We start from the raw sequence: 24,295 nt of genomic DNA on the forward strand, positions 1-24,295 counted from the left end.
TCCTGGTTGATTAAAGGCCATCCACTACCAGAAGATAAACCATAAAGCGCTCTTCCAGTTCACAGAGGACTCTCAAATGTTACCTTTTCTGAATAGCTTGGGTGGATTGCCAGGACTTGCTTTTTAGTGAGCAGAAAAGCTAGAACTGTTTGTGGGTAGAGAAACCCATTTACTGTTGGGAACAGGCTCCCAGGAATCTTTTTTTTTTTTTTTTTTTTTTTTTTTTTTTTTTTTGGGGGGGGGGGTGGGTTGTGGGGCTTGATCTCTGGGCCGGGCACTGTCGCTGAGCTCTACAACTCAAAGCTACCACCCTTCCCCTTGTGCCACAGCGCCACTTCTGATTTTCTGGTGGATAATTGGAGATAAGAGTCTCATTCATGGTCTTTAGTGCCCAGGCTTGCTTTGAACTGCGATCCTCAGATCTCAATCTCCTGAGTAGGTAGGATTATAGGCATAAGTCTCTATGCCCACTTTTCTTCTTAATCTATGTAAAAGATTTGGCTTACAGCTGGGTGTTGGTTTCTCATGCCTGCTTAGGACGCTGAGATCTAAGGATCACAGTTCAAAACCAGCATAGGCAGGAAAATCCATGAGACTCTAACCTCCAGTGAACCACCCGAAGACCAGGGGTGGAGCTGTGGCTCAAAGTGGTAGAGCATCAGCCTTGCGATGCCCAGGCCCTGGGTTCAAGCCCTGTGATGTGACTTGGGGATGTGAAATCACATGAGCACCAGGAGCAGCTTTCATAAGAGGTAAGTCTGGCATGTGCTGCCAGGCTCTAGCTGGTGTAGCCTGGACTTTTCTACCTTGTGTCTCTGCTGTTCCCGGGCAGGACTACACAGACACAGAGCTTCTGCTGTCCCGGGAAAACGTGGACCAGGAGGCCCTGCTGAACTACGCCCGGGAGGCAGCAGACTTCTCCACACAGCAGCAGCTGCCCTCCCTGGACTTTGCCATCAACCACTATGGGCAGCCTGACGTGGCTATGTTTGACTTCACTTGTATGTATGCCTCTGAGAACGCTGCCCTGGTGCGGGAGCATAACGGACACCAGCTATTAGTGGCTCTGGTTGGGGACAGCCTCCTGGAGGTGAGTGCTAAGAGAGCTGCGTGAGCTCTAATTGCAGGTGCTGCGGCAGAGAAGCAGTAATGATCCCAGCAAGTCTAGGCACCTGTGTCGTGGAGGGATCGTCAGCAGGGTTGGCAGATTCCCTGCAGGAGCTATGCCGACAAGGAGAGGGGTTGGCAGGCCTAGGACCCAAGTTTGTTAAGGATACGTGGAAATTCTGCCGTGTTTTTTGCTTCGTTTCTTTTGTTTGTTGTGGGTGTTTGTTTTGTTGGTCATGGGGCTTGAACTGAGGGTCTCGGTCCTGTCCCTGGGCATTTGTTGTGGAAGTCTAGTGTTCTGCCACTTGGAGCCACAGCTCCACTTCTGGATTTTGAGTGGTTAATTGGAGAAAAGAAGTTCACAGAGACTTTTCTGTCTGGGCTGGCTTTGACTGTGATCTTCAGGTCCCAGCCTCCTGAGTAGCTAGGATGGTAGGTGCAAGCCACCAGTGCCTGGCCCTGCAGTTTTTTTGACTTGCTCCTCTGTCAGTTTGTGAAGTAGAGAAATCAGTATGGTGACCACATACTTCTGTCAGTAGCAAACTCTTTATTTGTTCCTTAGTTTAGTTTCCCTCTTAAATAATGAGTTATTTTAACTCTTTTATATCTCTTTCATAGCCTTTCTGGCCAATGGGAACAGGAATAGCCAGGGGCTTTCTTGCTGCTATGGACTCTGCCTGGATGGTACGAAGTTGGTCTCTAGGAAACAGCCCACTGGAAGTCCTGGCAGAGAGGTAATGGGAAGAAACCCTGGTCTCTTCCATGGGAAAATGAGGGAAGAAGGAGAGGCTTACATCTGAACCAGGTGCAAGTTCTCTAGTGCCCAGCCTGGCCTTGAACTGGGACCCTCTGCTCTCAGCCTCCTGAGTAGCTAGGACTATAGGCATGAGCCACCGTGCCAGGCTTATCCCTGAGGCAGTTATCTCCAGTGAACAACCAGAAGACGGGAAGTGGCACTGTGGCTCAAGTGGTGCAGTGCTAGCCTTAAGCTGAAGAGCTGAAGGATAGCCCGCATGCCCAGAGTTCAAGCCTCATGACTGACCAAAACCAAAAAGACAAGATAATGTTTCATGAAATCATAGAAACCCCTGTCTGTGGGCTCCTTTTACTCAAAGCTAGCACTCTATCGCTTGAGCCACAGTGCCACTTTTGGTTTTCTCTGTGATTAATTGGAGATAAGAGTCTCTCAGAGCCACTAGTGCCAGCTCTAACTGCTCTTTTCTTATCCCCTTTTCAAATTGAAGTGCTTATTGGTGGATGGTGTGTGTTTCATTGTATACCACTGAACAGTGTTAATCCCTTTCTGATGAGTTCATGAACCAGTTTAGAGAGAGAGTATATTAGATCCTCTTCTGTATGTGTGTTTTGAGAGGACATCTCACATTATAGGCAACAAAATCAAGATCCTCCAGTTTCAGACTGTACACAACCACACTACAACACCTGGCAGATCCTCTTTGTCGGAGTCCTTCATCCCCGGTCCCTCCTGACTAGTAGGGGGGATGGGGGAAACGCCCTGACCAGGACGAGTCACAAGAGGAGAGGGCCCCCTGCCCTCCCGCACTCAGCCTTCCTTCCCCGGAGCACGAACAGAGACGCCACGCAGCTTCATCAAGGCAGGAAAATCTCCTCCTAAACCCCCTCCTGAGGAAGTCCCTGCAGCTAATATGCCCTCGCCCTAGGTCCCAGCAGAGAGGGATCAACAATAGCACATTTGTAACCAGTGGTAATCAAGTCATGTGCCTTGCCTTGTCTCAGCAGAAAGTTATTAGACGTGGGGTTACTCGGCCTCCGACACTCTTTATTTTAATACAGGAAGATTTATGATAATGATGCCAGTATGGTAATAGTCCGATGTTAACATAAGAAATTGAAAGTGACTTTCTCAAAGTAAGCCACCAAATTGCTTAGAAACGTCCCAAAAACGCTAAGTGAAAGCAGATTTTTGCCAGATACCCCTGGCTCATGCCTAAAATCCTAGGTACTTAGGAGGCTGAGAACTGAGGATCTAGCTTTGAAACTAGCCTGGACAGAAAAGTCCCTGTGAGACTCCTATCTCCAATTTACCCCTCAAAAACTGGAAGTGGTGCAGTAGTAGAGCGCTAGCCTTGAGCACAAAGAGGTTCAGAGACAGCACTCAGCCTCTGAGTTCAAGCCCCACAACTGACAAAAAAATTTTTTTTTGAAGAAAACTGGATTTTTAGAAATCCTCAGATTTAGCCAGGTGCTTATAGCTTATGCCTGTAATCTGGCTACTCAGAAACCTGAATCTGAGGATCATGGCCCAAAGCCAGGCCAGGCAAGAAAGTCTGTAAAACTCATATTTCCAATTAGCCACCAAAAAGCCAAAAGTGGAGCTGTGGCTCAAGGATGAGAGCAGTAGCTTTGAACAAAAAGCTCAGCACCCAGACCTGAGCTGAAACTTGAACACACACACACACACACACACACACACACATACACACACACACATACACAAGCTTTGACTCAAAATTTCTTGAATGAATCTGTAGTTGGTAGTGCATTATCATCTTAAATCTGTTCCTTTTTTTTTTTTTTTTTTTTTTTTTTGCCAGTCCCAGGCTTGAGCTCAAAGCCTGAGTGCTGTCTCTGGGCTTTTTCAAGGCTGGAGAGCTCTACCACTTGAGCCACAGCACCACTTCTGGCTTTTTCTATGTATATGGTATGGAGGAATTGAACCTGGCTGTTCATGCATGCTAGGCAAGCAATCTACCACTAGGCCCAACTCCAGGCCTATTAAATCTGTTTCTTAAGGCATGCAGGCTGAATGTGGTGGCATTCTTTTTCATGTGTTGATTCCTTAATATTGTAGTTAATATTAACACGCTTGTAAAAAAAAGAAATCAAAGAGCCAGCCTTAGTCACTGTGCATAGCATTGTCTCTCCCCCCATCTCTGATTCTTTTCTGGACAGCTGTCCGTGGAGTCCATGAGCGGTAGGTCTGAGAGGCTGGGGTTGATAGAGTGTTAGAGAGGACTCTCACCAGGGTACAGATTTGCTGTGTCCATCAGAACACTTGATGGCTTGTTGCCACAGTTGTTACAAAGCAGAGGGAGCTCTTTCTGGTGCTGGTCGTTACTGAATGTTCTGCTGTGCATTATTGCAGGGAAAGCATTTATAGGCTGCTGCCGCAGACCACCCCTGAGAATGTGAGCAAAAACTTCAGCCAGTACAGCATTGACCCTGTCACTAGGTATCCCAATATCAACATCAGCTTCCTCAGGCCAAGCCAGGTAAGAGCCTTGTGGCCATTAGGTCTGTCGGTCTGTCTTGTCTGCCTGTCTTTCTGTCTGTCTGTCTGTCTGTCTGTCTGTCTGTCTATCTATCTATCTCAGGCCTCCAGTATATTGAAGCATGTTTGATTCAATTCTGTATGTTATTAAGACAACACATACTTTGAGTAATCCAAGTTGATGTGTTTCTGGATTTGTGGAAGGTATTAATTCCCATCCATACATGGAATAACTGAGACATAGTGTCGTTGAAAGCCTTGCATAAGGTCAGACGTGCTGGAAGCAGGGCACGGTAGTCATACCTATCATCCCAGCATACCAGGCTAAAGAAGGAGGAAGATTGCAAGTTTGAGGCAAGCCTGGACCACACAGTGCCATCCTGTCCTAATATACACGCATACATAGAATGGCAAAAACAGTGGGCCCAGAACTTTATTCCATGTCTCCTAAATCAAACTGCTTTTGTTCAGTAGCTAAGAAATATGACTTCTACTTGCCTTCTCACCACTAACATTTATGACTTACACCACTCATTTTACTTTTTTTTTTGCCAGTCCCAGGGCTTGAACTCAGGACCTGAGCACTGTCCTTGGACTTTCTCAAGGCTAGAGCTCTACCACTTGAGCCTCAGCACCACTTCCAGCTTTTTTCTATGTATGTGGTACCGAGGAATTGAACCCGGGTCTTTGTGCATGCTAGGCAAGCATTCTACCAATAGGCCAAACTCCCGGCCCCTCATTTTACTTTTTTGAACCTCAGTTTTTTTGTTTGTTTGTTTGTTTGTTTGTTTGTTTGTTTGTTTGTTTTTGCCAGTCCTGGGCTTAAGCTCAGGGCCTGAGCATTGTCCTTGGGTTTTTCTCAAGGCTAGAGCTCTACCACTTGAGCCTCAGCACCACTTCTGGCTTTTTCTAAGTATCTGGGACCAAGGAATTGAACCCGGGTTTTCGTGCATGCTAGGCAAGCACTCTACCACTGGGCCAAACTCCCGGCCCTGAACCTCAGTTTTTCATCTAAGAAATCTCAGGCAATCAAGGCAAGTAAATCACTCAGTTGAAAGAACTTTAAAAGGTAAAGTACTCTGTACAAGTAGAAACGTGTTATTTTAGTCTTTTTTTCCCTAGTTGTTCCTCAAAATCTCTGTAACTTCATTCCTCTATAGAGAATCAATCTGACAGTTCCAAAAAGTACAGCAAAGTTTTAGGAAGTTTGTCTGTTTGTCTAGATTCTAGGGTAATTTTTTATTTACCTTCTACCTGAAGTTAGCACTTTTAGGTCTTGTGCTATGCATGTGTGTGTGTGCACGCACAAATGTGCATATATTTACACGGTAACATAATAGTCTGAGCAGAATAGTAGTAAAGAGTCTTAGTTGCCAGTGGCGACTGTTCCGAGGGACCTCCATAACTAAGAGGCTTTAAGCACAGGTGCTTAGAATCAATAAGGCTTTCTATATAACCCACTTCATTACATAACGATTGTAAGGTCTTTATCATAACTTCTGCCTAAACTTTACCTTGGGGCTGGTGGGTAGCTCAATAGAACACATGTTTAGCATGTTCAAGGCTCAGGATTCAACCCTTAGCATCAATAGAAAAGAAAAATAAACTTTAAGCAACCTGGTTTTTCAGCCTTTCACTTTAGTTCTTTTTCCTTTCAGCTAGGAAGTTGTTACTTTGATTTTCTTTTTTGATTTTTCTTCCAGGTTCGCCATTTGTATGATACTGGAGAAACAAAAGATATTCATCTAGAAATGGAGAACGTAGCGAATTCCCGACCCACTCCAAAGCTGACTCGCAATGGTGCGTTCTGGTCATGTCCTTTAGAAAGGCAGGTGACCTGTCTAGATCACTACATACTTCTCAAGGCAGTCTCAAGGCATCCTTCTCAAGGCACAGCACCATCTGAGGCAGTGGCTCTGCCCACCAGGAAGCTTTTAATGAATCCAGGACTGTTTAGATTTGGCCACTACTGGGGTGGGTTTGCTACTGGCATGTATAAGATACAACCCGAGTATGTTACTAAATTGCCTGCAACATGGAAGACAAGTCCCCACAGCAAAAAATTACCTTGATTTAAGGCATTATGAGAAAGTGGAGGCAAATCAGTCATAGAAGCAAGAGAAAGAACATGCATGAACAAGAGATCTTGTGTTTCTTCGTACACATCTGCAAGAGACTTTGTGCAACAGATGTCATGTTGGCCAGGTCCTGTGACAGTACCATAGTACAAAAATAACAGTACAGGCTATTTCATAGCACCAGGAGGAAATTCTCTGTGTTGTTTCAGACATTTCCACTGGGAGAGGCCTCATGAGAGTTTCTTGACGAAGGGTTCTTATCTCACATTCACAAGTTAGTGAAAAGCTAAGTATTTTCAGCTTCCTTAGGGAAGAGACTAGACTTTCTTGAACCCACATGGGAGCTGAGATTCTCTTGAATAATCCACATCAGAGCTCTTCTGATGTGAGACTTTTGGGGTTTGAGAAGATGTGTCTAACGAGCTGGAAAACATCTGAATGTGGTCTGTTTTTTACCGCTTGACTATCTCAGGATGTGTTCGTTTATAATGTGGGCTGCCGATCTGGGTCCAAGGATTGCTCTGCTCTGGTCTTTGGCCTTATCAGTGCCACTCCCAGTTTCTTGACAAATCACTTGTTACCTTAGAAAGTATAAGAGCAAGGCTTTGTTTACTTTCCATTTAAGGTGCTAGAGATAGGATGGAACCTTTTCTAATCTAATCTCCCATGTTGCTGTGACAGAAAAGACTTCCTCAGCCAGTAGCCAGCTGATTCTCCAGGGAGATCCTGGGCCGTTGCCAGTGCGGGTGACAGCTCTGTAGGCACTGAGCTCTCTCTGTCTCTAATCAGTGGCGGGTCAGTGTCACCCAGCTGGGAGATATATCTGACTGCCCACCAGAGCATTGGCCTTGGAGTCTGATAAGTTAGTACCTAAATTTCTCCTATCATGATACAAGTTATATAACTTTATACCTCCCTATTTTCTACTGACCATCTTGTCCCTACCCTCAATAAATTTTCCAACTGGATATGTTAAATGAAAGAGATCCTGTGTTCTTCAATGTTCTGGGTGACCACACTTCCAATAATAATTGTTTTCATTGCTTTAGAGTCTGTAGCTCGCTCAAGCAAACTTCTGGGTTGGTGCCAAAGGCAGACAGATGGTTATGCAGGCGTAAATGTGACAGATCTCACCATGTCCTGGAAAAGTGGCCTGGCCCTTTGTGCAATTATCCACAGATACCGCCCTGATCTGATGTAAGTCGTGACCAAACGTGGTGTTTATTTTATATCTGCCGAAATCCCAAGTACATAAATTTTGCTCTTTTTCTAGAAGCCTGGGATTTCTACATAGTTATTTTTAAAAATCCCGTGTGTCGAGTTAAATAGTTCAACCTAGGGATAGTTAGCTTCTTAAAAATTCGAAGTATTCAGAAGGTCAAAACTGGTTTTAGCTGGGCATGGTGGTTCACACCTGTAATCCTAGCTTCTCAGGAGGCTGAAATCTGAGGATTCTAGTTCAAAACGAGCCCAGGCACCAAAGTCCTTGAGACTCTTATCTCCAATTAACCACTAGAAAACCAGAAGTGGCACTGTGGCTCCAGGGTAAGGTGGTAGTCTGGAGCTGAGAAGCTCAGGGACAGGGCCCAGGCTGAGTTCAAGCCCAACCACTGGAAGAACAAAACAAAACAACAACAAAAAAAACCCCACACAACTGGATTTACCACCCACTTGGACCTGTTAGCTTCACGCAGAGGAAAACTATTGGCTCTAGTTTGAACTCTGTTTCGGTCAACTGTCTCTCAAATGCTGTTGGTCACAGGAAAGCCTGGCTAGAAGACTTGGCTAGTGCAAGACAAATATGTCACTACCAAAGAAGCAGAAAACAATGAGTGTGTTAATTCATTATGGCTTGTTGAGGCTTTCTTCCTTACAGACTGCTCTCTTACAAGCAGATGCTGTCAAGCTGAATCATCTTACCCGCTGTACTAGTGATGCCTCTTTATGTTCGTTCTTCACTCCCTATCTATAGAACCAGTGCCCAGGGCCAACTCCAAGCCACTGGCCTGACCAGTGCACTTAGATTTCCCCCCTGTTAACATGTTGACTGTTACCATGGGACTTAGAGACAGACATTCACAGGGAGAAGCAGAGCTTGTTGAATTAGTTTGGTTGACTACCTTTTTTATTGTTAGGTTTGCTTAAGGACCCACTTACTTTTTCTTTGTTTTAAAGATTGGGTAAGGAATCCTAAAAAACACAATCCCTGTTTATTTGACAGTTATAAGCTAATGAGGTATAACCTTGTACACACACAGCTTTGTAGAGTTTAGATCAAAATGAGGAGTATGGAATGTGGGTGAATACAGTCATAAGACTTAACATACATCCGTAAACATTGAACTGGAAACCCAATGAGACTGGTAGAGGAAGGGAGGATAGGGAGGTGGGCAGGAAGGGAAATGATGAAGCAGTGAGTCTGCACATTCATGGACATGTTCAATGATGATCCCCCTTGTATAGCTATGGAAAGGTTGTGTGCGTGCGTGCGTGCGTGCGTGCGTGCGTGCGTGTGTGTGTGTATGTGTGCGTGCGTGTGCGCATAGAGTATGAACTAGGTGCTAGGCATCCTAACTACTCAGGAGGCTGATTTCTGAGGATCAAGGTTCAAAGCCAGGCAAGAAAGTCCATGAGACATTTACCTCCAACTCACCACCAAAAGCCAGAAGTGACTTAAATAGTAGAGCACTAGCCTTGAGCAAAAAATCTCAGGGAAAGCTCCCAGGCTCTTAATTCAAGCCCCGGGACCAGAATACACAAAAAAAGTATGTGCAAGACCTGGGTTTGATTCCAGACTCAACAAAACAACCAGAAGTAAAGCACTCTAGCCGGATGTAATGATTGATGCACTTTTGTTAATCCCAGCACTTAGATGGCTGAGTCAAGAGGATTATGAGTTCAAAGCCAGCTTCCATTATATAGCAAGGTCCTCTCTAAAAACAAAACAAAACAAAAATGGAGAGGACTAGGGTGTGTCACTTAGAAGTTGAGTGCTTGTCTAGCGTGTACCAGGTCCTGGGTTCAATTGTAGCACAAAAATTAAGGAAAGAAAGGATATTTCTTGTGTACACAGATAATGTATGTATCCCCTGTGTTCCTAACACTTGCTCATCTAGAGATTATTAAAAGGTGAATACAAACAGTGCTTTTTCATTTCCACCAAAGAAGGAGCTGGGTCTGAAGAGCAGCTTGAGGTAGATGATGACACAAGACAGAAATGTGCTTCAGGCAGAGGAGGGAAGGACGAGGGCAGGAACAGGGAGGGCACCAAGCAGAGGGGTTGTGGGTGGATATACTGTGGAGGAGATACTGTCCTGTGAGATCACTGTAGAGGAGCCCTGGGAGAGGCCCGGAAGGAAGTACAGCAAGCACAGAGCAGTGAGTGCCCTACACAATACACATCTGTGGTGTGCAGACAAACGAGACTGTTGAAAAGTGGACAAATGCCAAGGGGGTCAGTGAGGCTGCCAGGTGAACTTGAAATCACCCAAAGAGAAATGCTAGTGGTCATTACGTTGAGTAGCAAGATGCTGAAAGCCCAGGGAAAGTATTTGTGGATCTAGATACTAAGTACAACTCAAGAAAACTTCGGAGGATGGTTTTGGATTTGCTCCTCAGGAGAAACCAGAAGAGATTTACCAGAGCTGATGTGTCAGAGAATGTTCCAGGCCATGGGAACAGTTGATCCCAATAGGATCCAGACTGGATTTGTATCACTGCTGACCATAGGTTCTATATGTATGTCTATAAACACAGGCATCCAGTATCAGGTAATATATATTAAAGACCAGCCCTAACATGGGCTTATGTTTCCATCAATTTTAACAGTATTACTAGAAAATAGGACAGTAGTCTTTCCCAGTTCTTCTGGTTTTCCTTTACTGGGTAGGTCTTGAGTCATTTTCACCTTGAATGCTGTGGGTTTCTTGAGTAAGGGATTGAGAGACTTGCGGCTCTCACTTCCACCGATGCCCAGTTCTCAGGGTTGTTGTAGCCCAAAGTGTGAGACTGTGGTTCCGATTGGAGGAGCTCAGTTCCATCTGTTCTCCTGTCCCGTTTCTCAGAGATTTTGATTCTTTGGATGAGCAGAATGTGGAGAAGAACAACCAGCTGGCCTTTGACATTGCGGAGAAGGAACTGGGCATCCCTCCCATCATGACGGGCGAGGAAATGGCATCCGTGGGGGAGCCCGACAAGCTGTCCATGGTGATGTACCTGACGCAGTTCTACGAGATGTTCAAGGACTTGCTCTCCTCCACAGGTGAGGGCCTCTGGTGTGCAAGTGGAGTCCTAGGTTTCTGCCAAGCAGTTGCAGTCTTGTTTCCTCTTCCCTTGCATCAGACCACTGGGCAAGGTACTAACCGTACATCCTTTATCTGCTCTTCACTGTTGGCCACCAGCACAAGTCTCTGGAAATCTTGCTTCATTCATTTTTCCTTCTCTTCAAAATCTCTCACTTAAACCTATAACTTTGCAAAAGTCATTCCTATCCAAGCTTTTGTTTTTGTTTTTCTTTTTTGAATTCAGGGCCTTGCTTGCTAGTCAGACACTTGACCACCTGAGCCATATCCGTTCTTCGCTTTCCTTATTTTATTTACTTTATTTAATTTTGTGGGTCATGGGGCTTGGATTCAGCCAAGACGCTGTCCCTGAGCTCTTTAGCTCAAAGCTACCGCCCTACTCCTGGGCCTGGGCATTGTCCCTGAGCTCTTCAGCTCAAGGCTACCACCCTACCCTTGAGCCAAGCCCCACTTCCCTATTTTCTAGAGGTTAATGGAGATAAAAGTCTCAGGTCTTTTTGTGCCTGGGCTGGCTTTGAACCTTGGTCCTCAGATATCAGCCTCCTGAGTAGCTAGGATGACAGGTGTGAGCCACCATGCCCACCAGCTGCTTTCGTTATTTCTTGGTAAGGTCTTATGCTTTTTTTCCCTCCAGGTTGACCATGGACTGTGATCCTCTTTAACTTTTTATCTAGTGTAACTGCGATTAGAGACATGGACACCAGCCCCGCCTGTTTGCCTTGATTCTGCCTCCTTTTCCCAGAATCCATTTCAGACCAAATCCTGGGAAAGTGGTCTCTGTGGTGACTTGTTTCTGCCTCAGTTGGAGACAGTGTGTGACCCTAAATCTGCTTGCTCATCTCTCTTTCTTTCTTCCTTTTTTAAAAAAAGTTTGCTAATGTGAGTATTTGCAGTTAGAGTCTTGTGCTCTTGCTCAGTTTTTTTGCTAATAGCTGGCCCTCTTCCATTTGAACCATAACTTCAGTTACAACTTTTTGCTGGTTATATGGAGATGAGTGCTTTGGGGATCTGTCTGCTTGGGCTGGTTCCAAACCTTGATTCTCAGACTTCAGCCTCCTGAGTAGCTACACTGGTAGCTTTTATAGCAAAACTCCACAACTTACAAAAGTGTCCCCAACATCCTAAGTGCCCACTTTGGTGAGTCACTCACCTTTCTGCTTTTTCTTTACCTTCTCTGTCTATTCTGAAACTTGCCTCACCAAGGTTCGGCTTTAGCGCCCTTCTATAACTGCCTCAGGTAGATTCCAGCCTTTGAAAAGCAGAAGTACAGGGTTTGGTAACTAAAGTGTATTGGTTGAATATGTAGATGGAAAAGAGAAGACTTAGCATCTAGCTTGCAAAAGGAAAGTGGCTCTGTTAGAGTCTTAGAACATTGCTGTTTTCTGTTCACAGATAACTTGGATCTGAATGCTGAGGAGAAAGCAGTCCTAATAGCTAGCACCAAATCCCCTATCTCCTTCCTGAGCAAACTGGGGCAGACCATCTCTCGGAAGCGCTCTCCCAAGGTACATGTGTGCTGGAGACCTGTTACTTGTGGCTGCAGAGCGAATGACAAGTATGGGGATCAGAATAATGCAGTCTCTCTCCTCTCTTGATACAGGATAAAAAGGAAAAAGACTTAGAAGGGACTGGGAAGAGGAGAAAGACAAGTCAGTCAGAGGAGGTGAGATTCATCTGGGATTTGCTACATAATAATTACACTGAATTGCCTTATTTAGTTTAAATTCTTAGTCCCCAAGTTGTTGTTGCTTGATCTTTGTATTCCTTTATGAAATCTGTGTGCGCAGGTGGTTTTTATTGGCGGGATTTTGCTCTTGTTCAGTTTTCAGGAGAGCTTCAGGCAGGGCCTTCTTGGCTCTTGAGAATCAGATATTTGGCAAAGCTCATTGGGTTCCCTGGGTCTTGAAGGGTGCCAGCCTCTATAGTAAATGCCCTGTGTCCAGAGTATTGCCTACTATCCAGAGATTGGAACCTTGGAAGAGTAGCATTAAGTTCAACCAAAAGTGCCCTCTCAAGACCTGATTGTATTTCTTTGAGGGAAGAGCATCTGAAGGCCCCTGTAACAGAATCTGGCTCTTGGGTGCTTGCCATTTGGCAGGAGGAAGCTCCCCGGAGCTGTGGAGGAGAAAGACCAACACTGGTGAGCACTCTGACAGACAGGAGAGTGGGCATTGCTGTTGGCAACCAGAACAAGGTGAAGTACATGGCAACCCAACTGCTGGCCAAGTTTGAGGAGAACGCACCGTCAGCACAGTCCAGTAGCATCAAGAGACAGGTGAGCCAGAGAGAAGGCCTCAGTGTGACGAGGTGGCCCACGCCACAGGCTGACCCTGGACTTAGGGATTCACAACTGATTCTGTTTCCCTCTTGTCTGACTACAGCAGAAAGCATTTTCTACACCCATATTACACATCAGAGCTGTTTTAATCTCAGATCAAGTCTGAGGTAGCGCGCGCGTGCGTGTGTGTGTGTGTGTGTGTGTGTCCTTAAATTGCGATAGATGTATAAATTATAAAGTAAGCCAGATGGTGGTAAACACTTGTAATTCTAACACTTGGGAGGTAACATAGGAAGATCTCAAGTTCAAGTCTCGCCTAGTATCTCAAAATAAAACAAAACAAAACAAAAAAACAACAAAAACAAACAAACTGGGTGCCAATGGTTCATACCTAGAATCCTAACTACTCAGGAGGCTGAGATCTGAGGATTTGCAGTTTGAAGCCAGTCTAGGCAGGAAAGTTCCTGAAACGCTCCCCTCTTTCCTCCCATCCATGGAAGGGCTTGAACTCGGTCTGGGCACTGTCCCTGAGCTCTTCAGTTTAGGAACACTGCTTTACCATGTTGAACCACAGCACCACTTCCCATGAGACTCTTATCCCCAGTTGACCACCAAAAAATTGGAAGTGGATCTGTGGCTCAAGTGGTGCCAGCCTTGAGTGGGAGAAAAAGAACTGAGCAATAGTACCCAGGTACTCAGTTCAAGCCCCCAAACCAACAGAAAAATAATCACATAAATAAATAAATACAAACGTATTAAGGAAAATCTGGAATATATATAGGTCATTAAGAGAGCTATAATTCTGTTACTATTTTGCTACATTTCTTTCAGGTCTTTTTTTTCTTTAAGTAGATTTATGTTTTAATTCTTAACATAAGCTTTGGTATTGTGTGGTTTTCATTTAATCTCAGGTGTATCCCATTTTGTTCCAGACTACTTACAGGCGTCTTCCACAATGTGTGGGTACTATGTTCCTCTCCATCTCTCTCTACTGTTGGATGCTTTAGTTGTTTCTCGTCTTTCATTACAAAATAGGGAGGCAACCCATCTTATGATGAAGTTATTTTGGCATGCTGCATATGATTATCCTACGATATTGCTAAAATGAGAACATTTTTTAACACTAAATTGCATTCCTGAAGTCAGGTGTGAGGATTTAGACAGCATTTGATGGAGCAGTCCATCAAAAATCTTGTTTATCAGGAGCTGGGAGTTTGGCCTAGTGGTAGAGTGCTTGCCTAGCGTGCACAATGATCCAGGTTCGATTCCTCAGTACCACATACATAGAAAAAGCCCAAAGTGGTGCTGTGGCTCAAGCTGTAGAGCTGTAGCCTTGAGGAAAGCACAAGGACAGTGCTCAGGGCCTGAGCTCAAGCCCCAGGACTGGCAGGGAAAAAAATACATTGTTTTTGTTTCTCCCTTGCTTATGTAAACATCACTGAGACTTATAGAAGAGGAGCTGGGATTTCAAATTCACATTAATGGTTTGCCTTACAAAGTTTCAGAGGGTGGGAGGCCCATTCTCTTTATCTTCTGGATACTGATCGGCCATCATTCTCATAGACCAGACAGGTGGCACTCACTTTGCTTGGAGTCAGACTTCAGTTAGCGTCTCTCCTTTGGTCATTCGTGTTTGAAGGCTGTAGATCACAGGAAAGATGACGGTTCCCTGGGAAGCATTAGTGGTATCCTGGAGACTTCCTCTGTTAGAGGAAGGTTACTTCCAGAGAATGTTGGAAGGGAAAATTGGTTTTTCCAAATCAGAATTAGTAGTTGAGACCTTACACAGCATTGAGTTAGATCATCACAAGTTCTGTTTCCTTTTTTATACTTATTTGGTCTGGGGGAAGCTAGTTTCTTCCCTTTTTAAAAATTGTATTTTAGTGTTGGGGTGATGGATAGAGGGGTTACAGTTACATTCATCAGGTAGTGGGTAGATTACTTCCTGAACATTGATAACCCTTCCCACATTTTTCTCCTACTTTCCTTCTCCCCCACCCCCTATTTTCTTCCCTTATAGTGTGACTTTTTTTATTAAAGAATTTATTAACATTGATTTTTTACATCATATTTCAAATGACATGTTTAACAAACAAGTATTCAAGAAGGGAATCTCTATATGCAATCACTGGCACTTAGATTTTAGAACACAATCAAAATTAGGCTGAGGGTTTGTATGTCATAGATACATATTAATCTATGTAATAAAACATTATGTCTATGGAGTCACAAGTTTTTATGTCTATGTAGTTGTGTTTATATTTCCAGTCCTATTCCATAGCATTGGGTATGAAAATATTGAGTCCTCGCTCTTGTACTGTTTGGATCTAATAGCCACATATTAAGGATACCATGCGCCTTTTGTTCCTTAGGTCTTGACTTGTCTCACTCAGCATGATTCGCTCTAGATTCATCCGCTTCCCTGTAAATGCCATTATTTTATCTTGTCTTTTGGCTATGTAGAATTCCATTGTGTATATATACCACATTTTCTCTATCCATTCATCTGCAGTAGGGCATTTGGGTTGTTTCTATCGCCTGGCTATTGTGAATAGTGCAGAGATAAACATAACTGAGCAGGTGTCCTTATCATATCTTGGGTTATGGTGTTCAGGATAAATGCCCAGAAGTGGTATGGCGGGATCGTAGGGAAGGTCAATTTTCAGTTCTTTAAGAAACCTCCACACTGCTTTCCAGAGTGGCTGAACTAGTTTACAATCCCACCAGCAGTGCAGTAGGGTTCCTTTTTCTCCACAACCCTGCCAGCAACTGTCATTGTCTGAGTTCAAAATCTTGGCCATTCTTATTGGGGTAAGGTGGTATCTTAGGGTTGTTTTAATTTGCATTTCCTTTATGACCATGGATGATGAACATTTTCTCATATGCTTTTCTGCCATTCGAATATCTTCTTTTGATAAGTCTCTCTTTAGTTCCCTTGCCCATTTAGTGAATGGTTTGTTGGGTTGAGGGGGATTAGTTTCTTGAGTTCCCTGCAGATACTGGATATTAAGCATTTGTCTGATGTATTATTGGTAAATATCTTTTCCCAGTTGATTGGCTGTCTGTCTACTTTTGTGACTATGCTTTTATCTGTGCAGAAAGTTTTTATTTTTAGGTAGTTCCATTTATCGAGTCTTTCTCCAATCTGTTTTGACCCTGGGATTCTGTTCAGGAATCTTTTGCCTGTGCCTATGAGTTCCAGTGTCTCTCCCACTCTTATCATGTAGCAGTTTCACGGTTTCTGGTCTGACATTGAGGTCTTTGATCCATTTTGAGTTAATGCTTGTGCATGGCGAAAGGCTAGGGTCAATTTTTAGTTTTCTGCATGTGGCTGCCCAGTTTTGCCAGCACCAATAATTGAATAGGCTGTGTTTGTTCCACTGTATATCTTTGGCTCCTTTGTCAAATACAAGTTGACTATAGGTATGTGGTTCTATTTCTGGGTCTTCTATTCTGTTCCACTGATCTTCTGGTCTATTTTTGTGCCAATACCAAGCGGTTTTTGTTATTATGGCTCTATAGTAGAGTTTGAAGTCTGGTATTGTAATACCTCCAGCATTGCTCTTTTTGCCTAGAATTGTTTTGGCTATTCTAGGTCTTTTCTTGTTCCATATGAACCTTTGGATTGTATCTTCTATTTCAGTGAAGAATGTCTTTGGGATTTTGATGGGGATTGCATTGAATTTGTGTTATCAATTTTGGCCGTATGGCCATTTTTACTATGTTGGTTCTCACTATCCATGAGCATGGGATGTCTTTACATTTCCTGGTGTCCTCTTTAATTTCTTTTGTTAGGCTTTTATAGTTTTCATTAATAATTCCTTTACATCTTTGGATAAGTTAATTCCTAAGTATTTTATTCTTTTGGGGGCTATTGCAAATGGGATCATTTTCTTTTTTTTCTTTTTTTTGCCAGTCCTGGGCTTGAGCTCAGGGCCTGAGCACTGTTCTTGGATTTTCTCAAGGTTAGAGCTCTACCACTTGAGCCTCAGCACCACTTCCGGCTTTTTTCTGTATATGTGGTACCAAGGAATCCAAGGAATCGAACCCGGGCCTTTGTGCATGCTAGACAAGCACTTTAACCACTAGGCCAAACTCCCGGCCGGGATCATTTTCTTGATTGGCCTTCTGTTTGTGTATTATTGGTGTTCAAGAAGGCTACTGACTTTTGAAGGTTAATTTTGTATCTGCCACTTTGCTAAAGTGTTTTATTAATTCCAGGAGTTTGGGAGTAGAGCTTGTTGGGTCACTCAAGTAGAGGATCATGTCATCTGCAAATAGGGATAGTTTAATTTCTTCTTTCCCTATGTGAATCCCTTTGATGTCCTACTCTTGCCTTATTGCTCTGGCTAAGGGTTCCAGCACTATATTAAGAGAAGTGGAGAGAGTGGGCATTCCTGTCTAGTTCCTGATTTTAAGGTAAATGGTTCCATTCTTTCACCATTTAGTATAATACTGGCTGTAGGTTTGTCATATTTGGTTTTAATTATTTTAAATTATTTTAATTTTTAATCGGCTGTGGGGCTTGTACTCTGGGCCTGGACATTATCCGTAAGCTCTTCAGCTCAAGGTTAGCCCACTGCCCCTTGAGACACAGTGGCACTTCAGGTTTTCTGGTGGTTAATTGGAGATAAGAGTCTCAGGTCCTTTTGTGCCTGGGCTGGCTTTGAACCTTGATTCTCAGATCTCAGTCTCATGAGAAGCTAGGATGACATGCGTGAGCCACTGTGCCCAGCTTATAATGTGACTTTTTTTTTTAATAGTGTGACAGTTATGCCTTCTGCTCCAACATTCACAGTGGTGTGTGTGTGTGTGTGTGTGTGTGTGTGTGTGTGTGTGTGTGTGTGTGTGTTTGTGTTTTCTTACCTTAATGTATTTTATTTTGTTTTGTTTTGTCTCCATGTCCTCTATCCCACACATTCATGGCCTGTGTGTCATAGCCGCCACAAGAGCGTGGGGTCAGCCAGCCGACCTGCTGCCTGCCTGCGCAGGGTCGCCCTGCTCCTACCCCCCAGTGGAAACAGGTAACAGAACTGCCCAGGAACCAAGACAGGAGGCTGTTGTGGCTCCAGCCTCCTCCTCGCCCACCTCCTCCCACAGCCCCAGCCTGTGTCCAGGCCTGCACTCGAGAATCTTAGTTTTTGTAAGGGCAGAGAAGCTTTGTATCCAGGACTTGTAACAAGCAATGTTGATTTGATTCCAAGATTCAATTAACTCCTTGGGATTTAAGAGGGCAGTTTGTTATTTGGTGATGAGGCTGACTGAAGTGATGTGCTAAGTTGCCTAAGTCCTTCAGCCTTTGAGGCTCTGCTAGTGTGACATCTGTCCCCAGTTGGCTTTTTGGTTACACATCTATTACTTTGCAGGGCTAGGAATGTAGCTTAGTTGCAGGGTTCCTAGCATGCTTAAAGCTTTACGTTCCATCCCCAGAACGGCAAAGAAAAGAGAATATTTGGGCATGGTGGCACATGTCTGTAACCCCCGCACTCTGGGTGGTGAGGCAAGAGGCGCTGGACCAGCTTGGGTTACATTGTAAGATTCTATCTCAATAGCAACAACAAAAACAAAATCTTCGGGGTTTCCCTAAAACTTTGACCTCCTGGATCCAGTATCTCTTGAAACACTGTTTAACAGGACAGGAAAAGCACTTGACCTGGTCATGGAAACCCTGTCCTAGCGCTTCTGGTCCTTTATTGTGTTCCTCAGTGTTGCTGATGAGCGCGTGTCTGCTGGAGTAGGTGGAGCCTAGGCTCACTTTCCTGTGGTTTGTGTCATTTAGGTTGGATAGGGTGCTGAAAGGTCAGGTGAGCTGACCCTGGGTTCCAATAATGCCTGCCACAGCTGGCCTTCACAACGCCTCTTGTGCTGCTGAGTGGCTGTCCCCTGTTGCTGGGAGGGAAAGATAAGTTGGGCCTTATTTAAACTGCATTCAGTCCTCTGGAACCTTTTAGGTATAATATGCCACACGGGAAGCAGGGCCCGTGGGCTGAGGTAGGATCTTAAAGCAATGTCTTGAAGTCAGCCTTCCTTTTTCTCTGTACCTGGGGACATAGTGTAGAAATAGTTCATCAAGAATTTAGGTCAAAGTTTGGGGCTTGGCTAAGTAGCAGATTGCTTATCTCAAAAGCATGAGACCCTGAGTTCAAACCCCAGTACCTTAAATTAAATAAATATGTTTTGGCCAAGCCCACTGGCTAATTGGCTAGCTCCTTTGATGCCAAGAGGTAGAGATCAGTGCAGTTGTGGTTCCAGGACAGCCAGCCCAGGCAAATGTTAAGTTAGAACCCACTCTCAGCAAACAGAGTGAGAATGAGCATCAAGGTCTGGAATAATCTCTGGATGAGTGGGCAGATGGCTTGCTTTGCCTGTGGGTAGCGGCTTTGGTGGGCTTGCTGGAGGGGTGGCACTGGTAGTGCAGGGTGCCTGCTGATTCAAGGTCTGTGCTCTTACAGAGATGCACGTGCGGCTTAAAGAAGCGCCAGGAACTTGGTTGTGTGAGGCCGTGGATGGCCCGTGGTAGTGCCTGAGGTTCTGTGTGTAGATGCGATTTGTTCCAGCCAGTTTTGCTTGTTGTCTGAGGCATTTCTGGTTATATTCAACGAGGTGGAACACCATGTGGGCAACAGTACAGAAGCAGTATAGTCAAACATGGATTCTGTCAAGTGGGCACCAGAGATTGAATTGAGAAAGAGCGATAGATTGATGGGTAATCAGGTGAGACCATAGTGATAAAAACTCTTGTCAGTCATGTGTTTCAAGTTGTCTAGAGCTGGGAACTGTGTGCTCCTGTGTCTGGAGAGAGGTAGCTCTGGGAAGAGCCCGCCGAGCTTTTGTCCCCATAGAATGTATGATGCTTACATTCAGTTTTTCTTGGTGCTAACTCCCAGCCCTTTAAGTCCACCTCCTGAAATCTGTAGGTAGATGCAGTACCAAGTACACCAGAGACTGTGGACAGAGAGCTTGGTTGTCCGGGTCACTGTCTTCCCAGTCCAGCAGCTTGCCTCTCATCCGCCCTCCCGAAGAGGAGACTGACAAGCCACACCTTGCTGTGACTCACGGTGTGATTCTCTCAAAGCGGCTCCTACCGAGGCAGGAGGGTGTGGCAGGCCTCAGCAATGCCTGAGTTGACACAAGGGCCCATTCTAACTGAGGTCATCCTGTGGAAGGAAAGAATGAGTAACTGCCCTGCTTCCTAGTGGCTTCTCTTCTGTTTCTTTCTGTGTGAACACGGTGACGCTTCCTTCCCCACCCTTTGCCTTTTGATCTCTGAAGTGCATCACGAAGACTAACCGTTAAGTTTGGAAGCTGGTTGTCATGTGAAGTGGGAACCCACCGTAGGTCTGTTCCCTGGCTTCATGACTTCCACGACTTTTACCTGAACGCTGCCCTACACAGCCATCTAGGCTCAGGGAAATGTGTGTTTGTCAAATATCAAGAGGCTTTCTGATGAGAGACTCACTAGGAACGGAATTTGGGAGCCAGCAGAACCAGGAAAAGCCAGGGACATATGTATGATATTTAGTTAAGGAAGCACACTTAATTCTGAGTCATCCAACACCCTCATTAGAGTGGATCAGCCTGCCTTTTTTTTCGACTTAACAACTGAGCCTATTTTGGGGTCCCCAACTTCCTTCATAAAGCCTCCCCATGGCATTTACAGAGCACTATCCCACAAGTGCTTACCAGCTGCTTAGTGACCTCTGCAACCTGTGCCTAGCCAAGGGCACCAGTTCAGCCTGGAGGCCAGGAGACCACGATAAGCTGCTCTGGCCTCCAGTGATGTGCTGAGGGTGGAGGAACGAGGACGGGGCCTCTCCAGGTGCTTTACAGTCACTACAGGGCCCTTGCAGGGCCAGCCCACATGGCCACCATTTCAACAGCATTCTTTCTGTTTGTATCTGTTGGTGTAAAAGCGACGGGAAAAGGATTGTTCTCGGACCTGCCCCAAAAAAGTGATCACACTCTCTCCTCCCTCTACTCCGCCTCCCTCTCGGGCACACAGTGGCCAACAGGTGATCCTCTGCATGCTCTGTGTCTGTCTGTCTGTCTGTCTTCCCGCCTGCCTGCCTGAGTAGACACTACTTCAAAGACAACTGTTAAAAACAAAAAGGAAGACCATTCATAGAAAACATTTGCAACAGAAGCACCTTTATGGCTACACATGACCATTTCCTGACAGGACCTGAGGACAGTCCTACATGTACATCAGGCCTGAGCCATTTTACCCTTCATGGCCATAGAGCTGTGCAGCCACACGCTAAAGGGAGAGCTGCCATCACCACAGGTTTGAGGCGCAGGAACCACGTAAGCCACATTTTTATAGAATCCCATTCGACACAGCCCGCCCCCCGGCCCTAGTGTGGCTAAGGGCATGTTTGGAGAGAGTCCTACTTCTCCACCCTCTTCTGCACAGGCCTGCTTCTGGAGCAGATGTGGCTTCTGAGGCACAGAGCTGACATCTAAATAAAGTATGGTCATAGAATGTCTGTACTGACCTTCTGGGTGAATCCTCATAAAATAAATGACTCACTTTGAGGCAGGGCAGGTAGAAAGACCTTTTTTTCAGTTCAGTTGGCCTATTTAAAAGATAGCCACTAGAAATGTGTCTGGTCTTAAAGGCCCACTTCCCATCCCTGGTTCTAAAAACTGCGCCATGGAAGGTGTAGGTACTGTCCAGTGAGAGCTCACATGAGAGCCTTTGCCGCAGTATGAGTGGGACTCTGGGTATGAGTGGGTTTCTCTCGTGTATTCTCTCTGACATGATCACAGTAGCCACGCAAGGCAGATGTCACCATTATCTCCATTTTGTAGACTAAGGTGTAAGGTAACATGGCAGCAGGGCAGTAGGACCAGAAGTGAATCTGAGCCTTTGACTCTGGAGCCCAAGCTCAGCCTCATGCCACCTTGTAGGAAGCTGGGATCACTTTTTCCCTATGTGAAGAGAAGGTGAAAATCCATACCACCCTTAGTGATGAGTGTGTTCTTCACTGTCCCCTGATGGCTGTGTTCAGGGTTTTCTCAGCTCAGCCAAGCGGTCTTTTACCTACCTTACAGGTTCCCATACCTGTCACTCAAGAGTACCTCCAGTCTTTGTCTGTTTCTCCCCATAAATAAATAATGCCTTGGGCTTGTGCTCCTGTGTTGGGCCACTCCCTTCCCTAAAGTTTTCTCTGAGCTGCTGTATGGTTCTTCTTTCCAACCAGTTTCTATCTCCCCACCTTCCCTTTCTGATACCTTGTTGTAGAAAGCTTTACCCTGCCAAACTGCCTTACCTTCTAAACCTTCCATTGAATGCCTCTGCTCATATGCCACAGTGTGAAAGACATGTTTGTTCCACCTTTTTTTTTTTTTTTTTTTTTACTAACCATAGTTCGTCTGTGTAGCTGGCCAGGTGCGGGCAGACGGCTGTGTCCCCTGGCTGTGAGATTGGTTATATGGGATTGTAGCTGCTGGGCTGGGAACAGTTACTGGGGGGCCGGGGGAGTAGGAAGGGGAGGGAGGCATTGAAACAACAGAAGTTTTGGCACTGAAGCCCCCACTGTCACTTAGTAGGTTCACATGCAGCATGTGGATAGAGCTGAAGTTTCTACTTTGTTGTCAACAGACTTACAGGGATCTTGATGCTGACAGCTGTGGCAAGCAGAGTCCCCGCCATGAGAGGGTAAAGCAGCATGAGCCTGTGGCATGGGATGCTAAGAGGCAAAGAGATGGGCACATTCTGTGGTGGGGCATGGGGAGGGGGGCCCAGGGGATTGTCCCCCCCCTTGCTGTTGGCACACTTACCACCTGGCCAAGGGCCAGAATTCTTTTTGCTGGCAATGACTATTCATGCAAGTAGCATTCACTGTAAAACATTCATCTGCCTAGCGTTTGACTGGATGCTAAGCTTAAGTGAATGTGTTATTATACAGGCCCTTAGTGATTTCCCATTTTTGTTTCCCTTTCCTATTCTGATACTATATTACCTCTAACCTGAACATATGTGTTATTGGCCAGTCAGCATTGACTGTCCGGCAAGGGAAGGGGCTACAACAATAAGCAGGTGACATTTCACAGTCATGACATTTGGAGTAGAAATACTAAGAGAGCCAAACTTCTTACCAGTGTGAGGAGTTTTAGAGCATGAAGAGGTTTGGGGAAAGAAGATGGTAAGATAGAGGACACATAAAGAAAACCTGTAACAGGTATTTCTGGAAAATTAAGGGGAAGAATCACTAGTTGCAGCCGGATGTCATGTGACTTATTGTTCAGTAGCTGTTATGCCTAAAGACTGCCTGTTTTGTTGTAGCTAGAATGGAGTGTCCCTGGTTGGTAATGACATATAAACCTCCTCTGTTGTTTTTACTTCTGCCTTTGCTCTGTGAGAAATCGGGTTATTTTGGGGTGTCTTAGGAAAGCGGTCTTCCTGCTATCTTTTGATGCCCTTTGATCATAGTGTCAGTGGGGATCCTGGTGCTGCCAGGGTGGGGCTATGCAGGGAGAGGAAATGCCACCAAGGTGGAGAATGGCTGTTCCTTTCACCTTGGGGTGGCTGGGCTCTGCTTTGCTACCACAAGCTTCTTCCTCTCTTCACTGTCCTTCTATCAGAAAGAAAGATGAAGCTGAGTGCCAGTGGTCCACACCTATGATCCTGGCTACTCAGGAGACTGAGCTCTAACGATCACAGTTCAAAGCCAGCCTGGGCAGAGAAATCTGTGAGACTTTTAGCTCCAGTTAAACACAAAAAGCCAGAAGTGGAGGTGTGGCTCCAGTTACAGAGCACCAACCTTGCGCAGAAAGTTCTGGAAGAGCCCCTAGTCTCTGAATTTAAGCGGCAAGACAGGCACAAGAAAAGAAAGAAAGGGCAGGGGCTGGACATGGTGGCACACACCTCTAGTCCCAGCTATTTGGGTTCTAGACCACTCCAGGCAAAAATTAGTGAGGCTGTATCTCAGAAAAATAAGTGAGGTGTGCTGGCACATGTGTGGTAATAGGAGGATTGACGTCTCAAGTTGTCCCTAGCAAAAGTGACAGATTTTATCTTAAAATAAATAAATAAAGCCAAAAGGAATGCATAGGCTCCAAGTGCTAGAGTGCCTGCCTAGCAAGCCCAAATCCCTGAGTTTAAACACCAGTAATACCAGACAAGAAAAAAGAAAAGCCTTTTTGTGGAGCAACAGTGGCCTACATTTTGAGAAGTACATAGCTCATGAGGTACTGATAGTCGTTAATAAAACAACATTCAAAACAGAAGGCAGAGAAGTATGTTGAATAAAAGGAAAGATTGTCTAGGAGAAAC

General features: G+C 45.1%; 1 protein-coding gene across 5 annotated transcripts in view; it reads left to right on the forward strand.

The window, feature by feature from the left end:
- Mical3 (microtubule associated monooxygenase, calponin and LIM domain containing 3) overlaps nt 1-24,295 on the forward strand; it is a 143,110-nt gene that overhangs the window by 54,012 nt on the left and 64,803 nt on the right. For 4 of the 5 annotated variants that reach the window (XM_090325288.1, XM_090325290.1, XM_090325291.1 and 1 more), the window contains exons 8-16: nt 833-1,090; nt 1,726-1,841; nt 4,235-4,361; nt 6,064-6,160; nt 7,488-7,635; nt 10,503-10,699; nt 12,132-12,244; nt 12,340-12,402; nt 12,838-13,014. In XM_090325288.1, the coding sequence (XP_090181414.1) occupies nt 833-1,090; nt 1,726-1,841; nt 4,235-4,361; nt 6,064-6,160; nt 7,488-7,635; nt 10,503-10,699; nt 12,132-12,244; nt 12,340-12,402; nt 12,838-13,014 (1,296 nt within the window). Of the gene's footprint in view, nt 1-832; nt 1,091-1,725; nt 1,842-4,234; nt 4,362-6,063; nt 6,161-7,487; nt 7,636-10,502; nt 10,700-12,131; nt 12,245-12,339; nt 12,403-12,837; nt 13,015-17,957; nt 18,042-20,930; nt 21,030-22,621; nt 22,679-24,295 lie in introns of all 5 variants that reach the window. The other variant, XM_090325292.1, reaches the window with a different exon arrangement.

Source organism: Megascapheus bottae, chromosome 37 (genome assembly GCF_031878675.1).
Source record: "Megascapheus bottae isolate mThoBot1 chromosome 37, mThoBot2.hap1, whole genome shotgun sequence".
Classification (NCBI taxonomy): Eukaryota; Metazoa; Chordata; class Mammalia; order Rodentia; family Geomyidae; genus Megascapheus; species Megascapheus bottae.